General features: G+C 35.2%; 1 protein-coding gene across 2 annotated transcripts in view; it reads left to right on the top strand.

The window, feature by feature from the left end:
- PCDH9 (protocadherin 9) overlaps window positions 1–16286 on the top strand; it is a 1167447-nt gene that overhangs the window by 415158 nt on the left and 736003 nt on the right. The window contains exon 2 of one of the 2 annotated variants that reach the window (XM_068984656.1): window positions 5765–5866. The exons of the other annotated variant lie outside the window; for it this stretch is intronic. Coding sequence (XP_068840757.1) covers window positions 5765–5866 — 102 coding nt within the window. The remainder of the gene's footprint in view (window positions 1–5764; window positions 5867–16286) is intronic. 2 annotated transcript variants of the gene reach the window in all.

Genomic DNA, 16286 nt, shown 5'->3' with positions numbered 1-16286 from the left:
TATAGAGCTGGGTGGAAAATGTAAAGAATCCCCATTGTAGCAAAGAAAACAGCAGTGTTTAACTTAATGGTTATAAAATTTTTCGTAGAACTTTTGTTGCTTTTGTTACTATTGTAGTTTTTCTCTTGATATTTTGAGTATGAAGTACTTCCTTAGGAATTTGTATCAAAAATGAACTAATATTCCTCATTTTGAGCCAGATTTGTGTAGGTATTTCTATTGATAGTGAATGACAATTTCCCAGGAACTACGACAAGTGTTTAAGGGAGGGAAGAGTTATACACATAATAAAATAGATATTATTAAATGGAAAATATCAAATAGAATTGAAAGTATAAAAGAAATGTATTTACATTGATCTTCATTTAATATGATTGTTGTTAGAAAACTCTACCTCTCAAGTTTGATGTACTTATGAATCCCTCGGTATTAAATCTGATTTAGCAAATCTATGTTGACCATAACTCATTTTATAGTTATTCATTTCAAATTTGGAAAATGGAAAAATTTTATTTGATGAAATCTCAAGACGTTTAAATAAACTTTCAATCTATTTTCAGCTGCAACTGTCATTGAAATAGAAACTTGTTGGGAAGAATACATAGCAATTAAATTGTTTTTCCCTTAAGAATGTGTTTCTTTAATGTTTGGGCTATTAATAATATTGGCTCTCAAAATATTCTTTACAGTGCTATTTTTGCTTTCTTTTTCACTCTGATTCATAGATTTGTAATCCCCAGAGGCCTCATAACACTGAAAAAGTTTAAAAAGTGATGAAATTACAGTGAATTTAACTTTTCCTTGGATGCCATTAACTGTTCTGTTAATGCCTCTGTTTATAAGAGGCTGCTAAAGAATTAGGCACAAGAAAGGGATTGTGGTAAAATCTTGTTTAGGTGGAAGGACTTACCTGAGTATAAGTTGTAATGCAAATGCATTTGTTTTGCTTATATCATGTCTCTACCTTAGGGAGGTAGGGAAGGAATGAAGATAAAAGCTGACCTTTGGCATGCACTGTATATAAAGTACCATTCCATTATTTGGTTGTCATCTCTCATATTACAGTCCAATTCTGTAACTTCTCATCATTGGTCTAACCATTAAATTTCATGTACTAATAACCCCTGTCCCTATCCTCATGGCATAGCTCACAGGATCCATGGTTAAAGCATTATTGAACTATCTGAAGCTCATAGGCAAGTCTGGGGAATTCATGTCTCTAGCCTTTACATATGCTGATTGTTCTGTCCTAAATGTACTGGCCATGATTCCCTCATCAGCACATTTTTCAAGACTAGACTCACTGGAGTCTCACAGTTCTCTTTTCTCTGTCCCTTAGCAACTTATGCATATCATGATGGTTCTTTGTTTCCAATAATGACTTCACTGCTAGTGTAAGACCATTGCAGATATGAAATACCATACCTTGGGTGAAACACTAAAATCCTGAATCAAACCATGCACTCAGCAAATATCTGATGATCAAACAAATGAACAAATAGAATAGATGTGAATGAATAAGCAAATGAATAAATCCCTTAAGGGAGAAATGTCAGGATAGCCAAAGTCCAAGTCGTTACATAGGAGTGATTTCACTGGTCAAATCCTTGCACAGAGGCCTTTGAATCTATCTGAACCTCTGCACTCCCCATCTGTTAAAGTAGGATTACATTTTCTACCTCTCTCTGCAGAGGTTTCTTGTGGATAATACATAAAATTCATATGTAAAGATATTAAGTATTATGCAAACACAGGATCTTTTTTCCAATTTCAGAGGCATTGTGAGGCATCCAAAAAAAAAAAAAAAAGTCACCTAATCCACAATGGGTTAAATAAGGAAAAGGATTAACAAGAGATCAGATTGAATGAGGAGTGAGGCTAAAATTCCCTATAGTGTCCTGAGGCCGGAAAAGAAATGAAAACCTTAACCCAGGGATTCTAAACTCTTGGCTACACACAAGAATTACTTGGGCATTTCAAAAATAGTTTGCCTTAGCTCTAATTTATCTGGCATGAAGTGGGGCTCAGTCAGCGACACTTTTTAAAGTTCCCTGGGTGATTCTAACATACAGGCAGGATGAGAACCACTGCTGGGCCACAGGAATTGCAGAAACGTTTCTAAGGAGAAAAACTGCATAATACATGAGAGGTTTTAAAAAGATTAATCAGCATGAGTAGATATGAGGAAAAGTGGGGAACATGAACTGAGAGATTAAAATGTCTAAGACCATCACAGATGAAGATAACTGTTTTAAAACTGAAACTTTTTTGAAAGCTGATATCTCTCATTGTGGAGAGATACCAAAGATTGGCCTTCAAAATTCACAGTGAAGTTATTCAGAAAACTCAGGCACATTCGAAGAATTAATACTGGGAGACCAGTGTTAAGCAAAGGAGAAAAGGAAAGATATAAGCATCTGAATGCAGAGTTCCAAAGAATAGCAAGAAGAGATAAGAAAGCCTTCTTCAGCGATCAATGCAAAGAAATAGAGGAAAACAACAGAATGGGAAAGACTAGAGATCTCTTCAAGAAAATTAGAGATACCAAGGGAACATTTCATGCAAAGATGGGCTCGATAAAGGACAGAAATGGTCTGGACCTAAAAGAAGCAGAAGATATTAAGAAGAGGTGGCAAGAATACACAGAAGAACTGTACAAAAAAGATCTTCACGACCCAGATAATCATGATGATGTGATAACTAATCTAGAGCCAGACATCTTGGAATGTGAAGTCAAGTGGGCCTTAGAAAGCATCACTACGAACAAAGCTAGAGGAGGTGATGGAATTCCAGTTGAGCTGTTTCAAATCCTGAAAGATGATGCTGTGAAAGTGCTGCACTCAATATGCCAGAAAGTTTGGAAAACTCAGCAGTGGCCACAGGACTGGAAAAGGTCAGTTTTCATTCCAATCCCAAAGAAAGGCAATGCCAAAGAATGCTCAAACTACTGCACAATTGCACTCATCTCACATGCTAGTAAAGTAATGCTCAAAATTCTCCAAGCCAGACTTCAGCGATACATGAGCCGTGAACTCCCTGATGTTCAAGCTGATTTTAGAAAAGGCAGAGGAACCACAGATCAAATTGCCAACATCCGCTGGATCATGGAAAAAGCAAGAGAGTTCCAGAAAAACATCTATTTCTGCTTGATTGACTATGCCAAAGTCTTTGACTGTGTGGATCACAATAAACTGTGGAAAATTCTGAAAGACATGTGATTACCAGACCACCTAACCTGCCTCTTGAGAAATCTGTATGCAGGTAAGGAAGCAACAATTAGAACTGGACATGGAACAACAGAATGGTTCCATTAGGAAAAGGAGTACATCAAGGCTGTATATTGTCACCCTGCTTATTTAACTTCTATGCAGAGTACATCATGAGAAACGCTGGGCTGGAAGAAACACAAGCTGGAATCAAGATTGCCGGGAGAAATATCAATAAACTCAGATATGCAGATGATACCACCCTTATGGCAGAAAGTGAAGAGGAGCTAAAAAGCCTCTTGATGAAAGTGAAAGAGGAGAGTGAAAAAGTTGGCTTAAAGCTCAACATTCAGAAAACAAAGATCATGGCATCTGGTCCCATCACTTCATGGAAAATAGATGGGGAACAGTAGAAACAGTGTCAGACTTTATTTTGGGGGGCTCCAAAATCAGTGCAGATGGTGATTGCAGCCATGAAATTAAAAGACGCTTACTCCTTGGAAGAAAAGTTATGACCAGCCTAGATAGCGTATTCAAAAGCAGAGACATTACTTTACCGACTAAGGTCCGTCTAGTCAAGGCTATGGTTTTTCCTGTGGTCATGTATGGATGTGAGTGTTGGACTGTGAAGAAGGCTGAACGCCGAAGAATTGATGCGTTTGAACTGTGGTGTTGGAGGACTCTTGAGGGTCCCTTGGACTGCAAGGAGATCCAACCAGTCCTTTCTGAATGAGATCAACCCTGGGATTTCTTTGGAAGAAATGATGCTAAAGCTGAAGCTCCAGTACTTTGGACACCTCATGCGAAGAGTTGACTCATTGGAAAAGACTCTGATGCTGGGAGGGATTGGGGGCAGGAGGAGAAAGGGACGACCCAGGATGAAATGGCTGGATGGCATCACGGACTCGATGGATGTGAGTCTGAGTGAACTCCAAGAGATGGTGATGGACAGGGAGGCCCGGCGTGCTGTGATTCATGGGGTCGCAAAGAGCCGGACACGACTGAGCAACTGAACTGAACTGAACAGAACTGAGCATTTTACAAATTACACCTAAATCACTAAGATTATAAACAGAGGTTAAATGTAATCGCCATTTGTTTTGTTACCCAAAACAAGTTCCCAGAGGAGGTAGGTTTAAACAGGGTTAAAATTATATTATTGTAGAGAGGACAGGCATATATTCTTTTTCATGACAAAGGTTTCTAATATAGGCTTGGGTTTCAGAGTCATGTTTTCCTACTCTGCTATATTGCAGAGTCTCTTAAACAAACAAAAATATTAGGTAATTAATAATTGAGTTGTTTGACATTAATGAAAGATATTCTGAAATTATTTTCAGAATATTTGCTCTTTCTCTAAGTTTAAAATAAAAATATTTAAGCTTTAAAACATGTAATGTGAATAGTTTAAAATATGTATAACTATATAAAATATAAAATGGTGGTTTTGAGATTAAAATATACTGACCTTGATTATGCTAAACTCTAAAACTCACTTGCTTTTGAAAATGTTTTTAAAAGTAATTTTTTAATTTTGTTTTTTTGGCATGGGGAAAGTAAAATTTCACTGGTGAACCAAAACAGTGGCATTCTACCTTGAAAAATATTTTCTTACCTACTTATGTCATAAAAATCTGTGCATAGCTTTGTAGTCTTATGGGATAGGAAAGGTTATATGTCAATGATGAGCCTTTTGGGGAGGTATTACAATGTTTTTTATTAAAGTGGAAACCTTAGAAACCCAATATTATGTTTAATAAATGATCAAGTGGCCATGAAACTAGTAAGAGATTTGGGAAAGAAGGAGGCAAGGATAACAGAAAGTAAATTATATTTTGTTTTCACACAAAACAACTTTTGGAGGAATATGGTAAATAATCATTTTAATAATTTCATGGAGAAAAGCCAAGCCATTCTATGATATCTTGTTTTAAAATTCATATTCATTTATAGGTAAATTAATTTAGTCAACATGTTTTTAAAACTATTTTACATTTGCTACAGAAAAAAATGAAATAACACTTTAAGACCTTTAACTTTTAATTTTTTAGTTTTGTCTATTTCAAGTGTATAAAGGACATAGATATGGTAGATAAGATATGAGGAATGATCCTAGAAAGCTGAGTAGTAGCCCAACTTTGGGAAAAAATATTTTTATATCTCATTTCTCTCATCTGTAACTGGGGATAACAATATCTATGTCACAGTTTAATAATATGTGATATATATCAAGCATTGGAATAATACCTCACACAAATAATTATAGCATACAAGTTTTAGCTACTAAAATCATAAGTATAGTAAGTAAATATTGCAATAGAAGGAGTAAAATAACTACATCTTAGATTTCTTTAGTTTTAGTGAAAACACAATTTGTTTATCCTGGGACCATTTTTTACCTTTTTGGTAAAGGCTCAATATGGATGCATGTACTTGAGGAAGACTCCTGATAGTTCACAGGGACCATCTTCATTAGAAGCTTAGCAAACAACCATGTCTCTCAATAGACACTCTTAATATGGAATAGTTTGTCACAATTATTTGGTAATCTCTTTCAGTGTAACTCACACAAAAAAAGTGACAATATTCCTGTCACTCCTCAGAAATGTCCCAGCTCTGCGGGTTTCCATATTCAGGAGAATGAAGAAGGCCATTACGAGGTATGCCATAATTCTATGGAGATCGTGTTGGTACTGAGCAATTTACATTTTCCTAGTGTGATTTTAAATACTTTAGTTAACTTATAAATATGTTCTTTGCTGACCTTCTTTTATGGTCATATTTTTATATTAGTATTTTTAAAACAATTTAAAATAAACTGTTAGAACGAAAGGGAAGAATAACCTTTTTCTCTTCTGGTAATTGTCGAACTATAAAATATAGTGCTCTTGTCATTGACTGTAAAGTGTTGCATTTTAACAAATTTTGGAGAAAGTAATGAGCAACTTTCTTTTTAAATGTTTTTAATCCAATTTTTTAGTTGAGCTAAAAATGCTCACATTCATTTGTTGAAAGACTGATTTGCTTCACCTGCTATACTCAAGGAAGGCAATGATGTTTAATAACAAGAGGTTAAATTGGGGTTTTCATTAATCTTTTATTTTTTAATGACTTTTTCTCAGCTTGATCCTGTATTTTCCTTTATATTAGAATTAAAAATAAAAATAATCATTTTTTCTTTTTTCTCTTAATGTGTTCATTGTATAATATTCTTTTATTTATTTATTTATTTATTTTTAATTTTGGGAGAGCTATTACAGTACCAATTATTCTAGTATGGCTGAATGTACAAATCCATTAATTTTTGTTAAAAATTGTGATATGAAACACATAGCATGAAACTTACTATTTTAATCATTTTAAGTATATAGTTTAATAGTGCTAAGTATGTTCACACTGTGCAATAAAAGTTCCACATTTTTAATGAATTGTGTTTTAATAGTTGACTTTAATATTAATGCACACATATTTGTTTCACCTATTTTCTCCTATCATAGATGTAAAAGATGATGGATTGATAGATCATATGTATTGGTCTAAATGTATGTGCATACTGGTGTTTTTGTGTTTATTCTGTTTTCTCATTAAAGCTAGTTTTTTTTTTTTTCCCTCTATTCCCTTAAATGTATTGAAAATGTTTTGACTATTGTTAGTAGTACAGCGTTTTTGCCAGCTAAAGTGATATATCATTGCTAAAGCCCCAGGTATAATGTAGGTCAGAGAAACTACTTTGGTTAATAGAAATTTGATTGAACAAGCAACTTCTTTTCGGATATACCATTAACTGAGGTGGACAAAATGACATTTGGGGATGCTTATCCCCTAATTCCTCCTGCATATATTTTTCTTTTTATTTGTGAGATCTGACTATCTAGCAACGTTCTTCTAAATTACAGAATGTAGTCTTCCCATTTTACTTTTATTTTCTTTTTCTTTCTCCAAAACCTTAATCATTTGACAGGTGAGAGAAGAATTTTAATTTTTAACCTTTTGATTATTGCTTATCACTAAGTGTTATGGGTCTAGAACACAGGGATTTGTGCCATTACTCACCCTTATTTCATCCAATAATAACTCAATTACTCTATTGAAGAAATAATGTTTCATTCATAAATGTTCATGTAAATCTTTAAAGGGCCCATTCACATGTTTAAACCCATCAAAATCCAATTTTAAATTCCTAAGAATTATATTCATTTTTATATCATTTTCATTTCTGCAATTTTTGAGTAAAGAATCCATATCCCCCAGGGACCTCTAGGATTTCCCAAGAGGGTGAAATAGAGAAATCATTAATTGAACACTATTCTTACTTTTGTGTAGAAAATAAATGAGTTATAATTAAAATAATTTTCTATGAACCAACTTTTTTTTCTTCTCTAGATATTTTATAAGTTCCAAAGCACAGGAACACAGTTTGTATAGAGTTTATTTGACTAAATTTCTAAGGAACATTGCCAAGAAAAAATGATACTCAGAATTATGATGTTGATTTATATTATGACTCCAAAAATCAAAGCTGAGAATTTATAACTAAAGGCAATTATGATATACAAAGTTGGTGCTTGCACTATGCTGTTATTTTTCTTCATATTGAACACTGAGCTAAGCTTATGTAAACATAAGTATATTCTTAATTTTCAATTTTCTAACAATTATATTTTCCCTTCTTAATCAACTTAAGTAAAAAAAAGGCATATTTGCTCTTCTTATCATAATAATATTTGTGTATATCTACTCATTTGTATCATATCTACTCATTCAAGTAAAAATTTGTATCATATCTAGTCATTTGTATCATATCTACTCATTCAAGTAAAAAGTAATATTTTATGTCAATTCATGTTTATTAATCTGAATGAAACTATTAAATTTATACTATGACATTAGATATAAAATAAAACCAAGGCTGATATGACTAACAAGATTTTAATCACACTTAAATTATCCCTCTTAATTTATATATAACAATTATTATGTACAGGGAGATTTTAATATCAGCTACTGGACAATTTTTATACCAAACACTATTCTAAGGATTCCATATGTATTACAAAATTTCATCTAATCTATTTCTGAATATAAAACATGCTATGATTTTATGTACCACTAGGAAAAAATGGCTATTAATTAAATGCTGCTGCTGCTGCTAAGTCGCTCCAGTTGTGTCTGACTCTGCGACCCCATAGACGGCAGCCCACCAGGCTCCACCATCCAAAGTGAAGTCGCTCAGTCGTGTCTGACTCTTAGTGACCCCATGGACTGCAGCCTACCAGGCTCCTCCGTCCATGGGATTTTCCAGGCAAGAGTACTGGAGTGAAGTGCCATTGCCTTCTCCGAATTAAATGCTAATAAATGTTAATTTATGATTTTTTAATGTGTGTCTTCCTTAATATATATATATTGAAATACAGGAAATTTTCATATTACAATTATTAAAATATAGCTCATTTAATCCTGACAACAATCCTATTAGGTAGGTACTATTATTATCATTACCTTTTTACAGATGTGGCCACTGAGGACACACAGAGCTTATGTAATTTTTCTTAAAATCACACAAATAGTAATTAGTGAAAATGGAGTAAACCAGACCAGCAAGATTTTAGAAACTTCAAGTAATTACCTTGTGATAATGTCTAAGAAAAAAAAGAAAATCACAGGATATTTGACTGTTAGGAGCCATCACATTTATATATTCATGTTACTGAAGCATAATTTGAAGACTAGAAAGATGGAATAGCTTGCCCTGGGTCACAGAACTAGCTAGAGATAAGCACTAGAATTTGATTCAGATTTTCTGATTCTGGAGTGATCTAATAGCTAACTTCAAGCTGCATAAAATTTTTCCAAGCCAAGTGTCAAAGAAAATAGTTCCAAAATTAGATTTCAAGTAAGGTGTGGAATTTAAACTAACTGTCATGTTTAAGTTTTATCTTCTTGTCAAGCCTCTGTCATCGTAAACACAGAACACCATAATGGTTAAAATAGAGGCAAAAAAAAAAAGTGTACCTTCTTTTCATGCCATAAATGCATATTACCCTTGCAAAGCATCTTTGATCTATAAATTTTATTGCTATTTGCCTTTATTATACTCAATTCCCCTTTCCCAGTAAACTGCATTAAACATAAACAGATAGAGCTCTCAGTGTCTATACCCTGCAATCTGTAGGAAAATGTCTCATAGTTATTGGAATTCACACAAGACTGCATCTCAGTATGAGTAGATGCTCCCTGTCACTGTTTTTGATGCTTGAGCTAAAGTATTTTTACAAAATGGTCTAGTGTTCAGTGTATGAATTTTTGAGATAAGACTTTTTTCTCTTGTAGCAAAGAAATCCAAAAATCAATGTCAGATGAAAATCTTAGCTCTAAGAGTTAGGAAGATTGGTGGAAGAGTTTTAAAATGTGTGAACTTTAGCTGCCAGACTTTGGAAATGTGGCAGCTATCACAAGTGTGAAATTCATGGGTGCAGATGGTTGATTAAGATATCCCAGGATGGACCACTGCTATAAATCTATAGGCCAAGATTGGGAAAACCATCTTGATAAGGGAAATATTTTTGACCCTTTAGGTAAATTTATAACACAAGTTTTGCTGGATTCAGAAGTTTATAGAAGTTAAATATGATTGGTTTCACAAACAACCCAGTTTGTGATTTGATGGAAATATTTAAAACACAAAACATCAAATGGAGAGTGAGTGGAGCATGTGGTAAGAGAACTACAATATATTAAATTATTACCACATCTTACATTTCACATTCATAACCTTAGGACAGTATTCCTGCAGTTCAGCTCAGTTCAGTCGCTCAGTCATGTCCAACTCTTTGCGACTGCATGAACTGCAGCACGCCAGGCCTCCCTGTCCATCACCAACTCCCAGGGTCCACTCAAACCCACGCCCATTGAGTTCATGATGCCATCCAACCATCTCATCCTCTGTCATCCCCTTCTCCTCCTGCCCTCAATCTTTCCCAGCATCAGGGTCTTTTCAAATGAGTCAGGTCTTCACATCAGGTGGCCAAAGTAGTGGAGTTTCAGCTTCAACATCAGTCCTTCCAATGAACACCCAGGGCTGATCTCCTTTAGGATGGACTGCTTGGATCTCCTTGCAGTCCAAGGGACTCTCAAGAGTCTTCTCCAACACCACAGTCCGAAAGCATCAGTTCTTCAGTGCTCAGCTTTCTTTATAGTCCAACTGTCACATCCATACCTGACCACTGGAAAAACCATAGCCTTGACTAGACAAACCTTTGTTGACAAAGTAACGTCTCTGCTTTTTAATATGCTATCTAGGTTGGTCATAACTTTCCTTCCAAGGAGTAAGCATCTTTTAATTTCATCACTGCAGTCACCATTTGCATTGATTTTGGAGCCCAGAAAAATAAAGTCAGCCACTGTTTCCACTGTTTCCCTATATATTTGCCATGAAGTGATGGTACTGGATAACATGATCTTAGTTTTCTGAATGTTGAGCTTTAAGCCAATTTTTTCACTCTCCTCTTTCTCTTCCATCAAGAGGCCCTTTAGTTCTTCTTCACTTTCTGCCATAAATGTGGTGTCATCTGCATATCTGAGGTTATTGATATTTCTCCCAGCAATCTTGATTCCATCTTGTGCTTCCTCCAGCCCAGCGTTTCTCATGATGTACTCTGCATAGAAGTTAAATAAGCAGGGTGACAATATACAGCCTTGACGTACTCCTTTTCCTATTTGGAACCAGTCTGTTGTTCCATATCCAGTTCTAACTGTTGCTTCTTGACCTGCATACAGGTTTCTCAGCTTTTTTTACAGTCCAACTCTCACATCCATACATGACTACTGGAAAAACCACAGCCTTGGCTAGGCAGACATTTATTGACAAAGTAGTGTCTCTGCTATACTGACTATGTCTTGCTCTTTTCTTTCCTTTCCTCTTTTTGTATTTAACACAATTAACCTTACTCAACTAACTTAATAGATTTGGACTATTAACTTAATAGTCTTAATCTAGTTAAGTAAGATTTAATAGTGAAAGTGAAGTCGCTCAGTCATGTCCGACCCTCAGCGACCCCATGGACTTCAGTCTTCCAGGCTCCTCTATCCATGGCATTTTCCAGATAAGAGTACTGGAGTGGGTTGCCATTTCCTTCTCCAATAAGATTTAATAAGTGAGTATTAATTTTTTATTATTGTTGTTCAGTAGTGTCCTACTCTTTGAGACCCCATGGATTGAAGCATGCAAAGCTTCAAAGTCCTCCATTATATCCTGGAGTTTGCTCAAAATCATGTCCACTGAGTCTGTGATGCTATTTAACTACCTCATCTTCTGCTGCCCTCTTCTCCTTTTGCCTTCTATCTTTCCCAGCATCAGGGTCTTTTCTATTGAGTTGTCTCTTCTCATCAGGTGGCTAAAGTGTTGGAACTTCAGCATTAGTCCTTCCAGTGAATATTCAGGGCTGATTTCCTTTAGGATTGACTACTTTGATTTCCTTGCAGACCAAGGAACTCTCAAAAGTCTTATCCAACACCACAGTTCAAAAACATCAGTTCTTCGGAGCTCAGCCTTCTTTATGGTCCAACTCTCACATCTGTACATGACTGCTGCAAAAACCATAGCTTTGACTATATGGCCCTTTGTCTTCAAAGTGATGCCTTTGGTTTTTAATATGCCATCTGGTTTATCATAGCTTTCGTTCCAAGGAGTAAGCATCTTTTAAACTATGGACTGGCATTTTCCTGTTGCTGGCATATTATATAATCATGTTACCAAGCACATTTAGTTTCCAATAATTGTGTCTAGTACTTAGAATAAGTATTATAGTTGATATTAGCTTTTAAATGAAAATAATAGGTACTATTTAGTAATTTTTTTTAATGTTATAATATTGGTAAGTAGCAAAGAATATTGCAACTAACAGAGTTTCACTAATGGTACTAAATTCACAAGCTGGTTTACTTTTATTTCTTTGTAAGAACACCGTATCCTAAAACCCAAAAAGTAGAAAATATTTAAAGCTGTATACATGATAAATATATATATACATATGTGCATGCATGCTAATTTGCTTCATTAGTGTCTGACTCTTTGTGACCCTGTGAACTGCTGCCTGTCAGGCTCACCTGTCCATGTGGATTCTCCAGGTAAGAATACTGGAGTAGGTTGCCATGCCCTCATCCAGGGGATCTTCCTGACCCAGGGATTTAACTCACCTTACTTATGTTTCGTGCATTGGCAGGCAGATTCTTTACTACTCATGCCACCTGGGAATCATGTATATACACTTACATGCATACACACACACACTCGAACACACATCCACACACACACATATATGCATACATACATACACACACTACATACATAGGTATTTTAAGAATGATTCTTAATAGCAAAAAAATTATACATTCAGTTACATAGAGAATTGCTTTCCAAAATGTGGTCAATTAATAAAAATGATGAAAAATTATATTACACTTAGTAATATGGTAAATATTGTAATGTAATAATGTAATATAGTAAAATAATGTAGTAAATAATGTAATATAGTAAAAAATATATTATACTCAATCACTTACTATGGGATTTTGCATATCTAACAACTGGTACAGAAAGCATGCTGGATGGCAAGTCTAGGCCACTCACTAAAGAAGGACATAGTCCCTTTTTCTTCCTTTTCTCATGAAGAATCTAAATCTGCACTGGAGCAAAGTAATAAAAAATTACACATCATGGATCACTGTTAGAGTTCAGTTCTCACATGTCCAACTGAGAGAAGTCAAAGTTTCCTACATGCCATTTCATATGAGACTGACCTTGCAAAAAAATCCTAGAAAATAATGGAATCATTACTGACCACCATTCTAAACATTATTTAGGAATCTTTGTAATGACTGGAGAATCCCATGGACAGAGGAACCTGGAGGGCTATAGCCTCTAGGGTCACAGAGTCAGACAAGATTGAAATGACTTAGCATACATGCACATAATGACTGATGGGAAACTCTGCTTTGTATGTATCCATCTTATGCAATTTATATTATATAGATTAAATTTTTCCTTATATAATTCATTAAAAATGTTTAAGCCCTCATTAGCTTCTAACTAAGCATATATAGATTTGAAACAAATTACCAAGAATTGAGGGATTTCTCTGTTAGCTCAGTTGGCAAGGAATCTGCCTGCAATGCAGGAGACCCTGATTCGATTCCTGGGTTGGGAAGATCCGCTGGAGAAGAGATAGACTACCTACTCCAGTATTCTTGGGTTTCCCCTTGTGGCTCAGCTGGTAAAGAATCTGCTTGCAATGTGGGAGACCTGGATTCGATCCTTGGATTGGGAAGATCCCCTGGAGAAGGGAAAGGCTAACCCACTCCATTATCCTGGCCTGGAGGGCGCAAAGAGTCAGACATAACTGAGTTTCACTTTACTTCACCAAGAATTCAAATAATATATAGTACAGTAGTATATAGACACTGTATGCATTTATCTTTAATGCCTGTGTATAATAACATTTTCTGTGAAATGTGAACTGTTTTTATTTCTCACTATTAAATTTATGCTTGAAAAAATTTAAGAGGTATTAGAGATATAGGTAAATACAATAATATACATAAATGACCAAACCTGTACTACCTATCTGTGCATTCTAATGTGGATTGATTTAATTTTTTTAAATGAGGCCATGAATTCATTCCCTGAGAAATAGACATTCCTTCTTTTCTTGTCCACAAGCATGATATTGAGATTATTCTTCAAAGAAGAAACTATTCATCTTCCCCTTGTAGGTCTTTTCTATAATCATGATGAAACCAATCCATGAGTCATAAGTTAATCCTTCCTTCTTTCCTTTCTCTTTATTTGTCTTCCACCTTCTCTTCTTTCCTCTCTCTTTACTTCCAAAGAATTTATCTAGCAAATATAACAAAGGCACAGTTACATCATATGCTAAGTATATCATGCTGAGCACAAGAATGTGATTCTTTGTGTCTTATACATTACAGTCTAGGGAATATATTTTTATTCAATAAGTTACCATGAATTATAAGCAATACTAAGTATATTCAAGATTAAAGAAATCATGTAGCAGAAGCGATTTAAACTAGTAGATGAAAAATATACCATTAACATAATACTTGAGGGAGTCTGCCAGGTGAATGATCAGGAATAGTGTAATGTGTGGTGAGGGAAAAATGAAAGTATTTCTCAAACAGTCTGCATGTGTGAAGGCCCAATGTTAGAAGACAAGAAAAGTTTGAGAAAAGTCCCACTGATTAATTCTCTTATTTTCCTGACTCCACTATTAAGATCTCATCCTGATTTTAAATTCAGGAGGATGGTAACTACCAAACTTCACATTCTTAATCAGTGTAGTATCAATGTACAGTTTTAGTTAATAAGATCAATAATGGCTGTATATTATTTTTCAGTGTATTTTCAAAATAGTTGGCTTTAAAACTGCTAGAGACTTTATTTTGAAATCAGATATGTATATTTACATATATTCTTAGAGATCTGGATTTTTTAAACAAAATTTATGTGTAATACCCATATGTATACAATAGATGAATGTATATATGTAATTATTATACATAATAAATCTGATGTAGGATTACATTTATATATAGGCATGTAAATCAGATTTTATATGCAATAATTAATAGCCCCTTATTATTAAAGAAAGGCCACATTTGTATATTCCAGAGGCTAACTAAATACACTTGGAACACTGTGCGTGGCCTTATACATTTTCCCCACTGGAAATTTATGGAGACATTTTCAGCTGGGTTCCTTTTATTCCAGTAACAGGTATAAATCAGTTATCAAATTTTCCACCAGCTCAATATGTTTTTCAATTACTTAACCCTGTGTAAAGAATGAATATCACTTTCTTTTATTTTTTATTAAATACATTCTGCCAGCTCCTTCTTCACCAGAGAAGTGGGCTCGGTTTTATTCACAGGAAGAGCTGCATTTGACAGATTTGCTGATGGTGTCAGCAGCGGTCGCGGGCTTGACGGACAGCACTAAACCTTGCTGTGGCCCAGCTCCTGTTAATTAGTTGTTTGAAGACACTCTGTGTGCCGCAGGCCTAGGCGTATCGGCCAGACATCTTTGCCATTCAGGATGGCAGCTGTGATGCAGCTGTTCATGAAGAGAATGAAGTGTACAAAGAGAGAGGGGAAGAGCCTTTCAAACAAATGACAACCATAGTAGCTTTCCACTGAAGGTGCCTGAAGATATAACAAAACAACCAAAATGTCCAATATAAAAGGTATAACTCAACATCTGTTGGATCAGAGTGGGAGTCACACATAAAATGACAATAAATGACATCAGACTGTGAGAATGAGAGAAAAATACAGCTGCCCTATAGTACATTTTAAATCAACTGAAGTTGTATGTTCTTGTAATTAATGCAGGTCACCATTTGCTTATAGGAGTAGCAGGGATACCTGGAGTTGTCAGAAGGTTCTGCATATTTCTGGATACCTATGCCTGGTGGGCTACCGTCCATGGGGTCGCTGAGAGTTGGACACGACTGAGCAACTTCACTTTCACTTTTCACTTTCATGCATTGGAGAAGGAAATGGCAACCCACTCCAGCGTTCTTGCCTGGAGAATCCCAGGGACGGGGGAGCCTGATGGGCTGCCATCTGTGGGGTAGCACAGAGTTGGACACGACTGAAGCAACTTAGCAGCAGCAGCATGCCTGCCAGAAATCCCCATATTTAACTTCTACAGAGTGAAAGTGAAGTCGCCCAGTCGTGTCCCACTCTTTGCGAATCCATGGACTGTAGTCTACCAGGTTCCACCGTCCATGGGATTTTCCAGGCAAGAATACTGGAGTGGGTTGCCATGTTAAGTATCTCAGGATATTAAAGACATATTGAGAGAAGTAACAGTAAAACAAACATATGACAGTGGAGAATATAAATGAAAATGATAAAAAATAACTGATAGCATCTTTTTTAGAAAAAGAGTACTTTTATTGAATTAATGGTAAATAAAATTTATTTGATTCACTATTGATTATGAATTGTGAAATCACTTTTCAACTAGTCTTGCAAGGATTTGGAAATCTAATAGTCAACATA

This window comes from Capricornis sumatraensis, chromosome 12, assembly GCF_032405125.1.
Source record: "Capricornis sumatraensis isolate serow.1 chromosome 12, serow.2, whole genome shotgun sequence".
NCBI lineage: Eukaryota > Metazoa > Chordata > Mammalia > Artiodactyla > Bovidae > Capricornis > Capricornis sumatraensis.
Note: the sequence above shows the minus strand (reverse complement) of the source record. Positions and strands in the feature narration are given on the sequence as shown.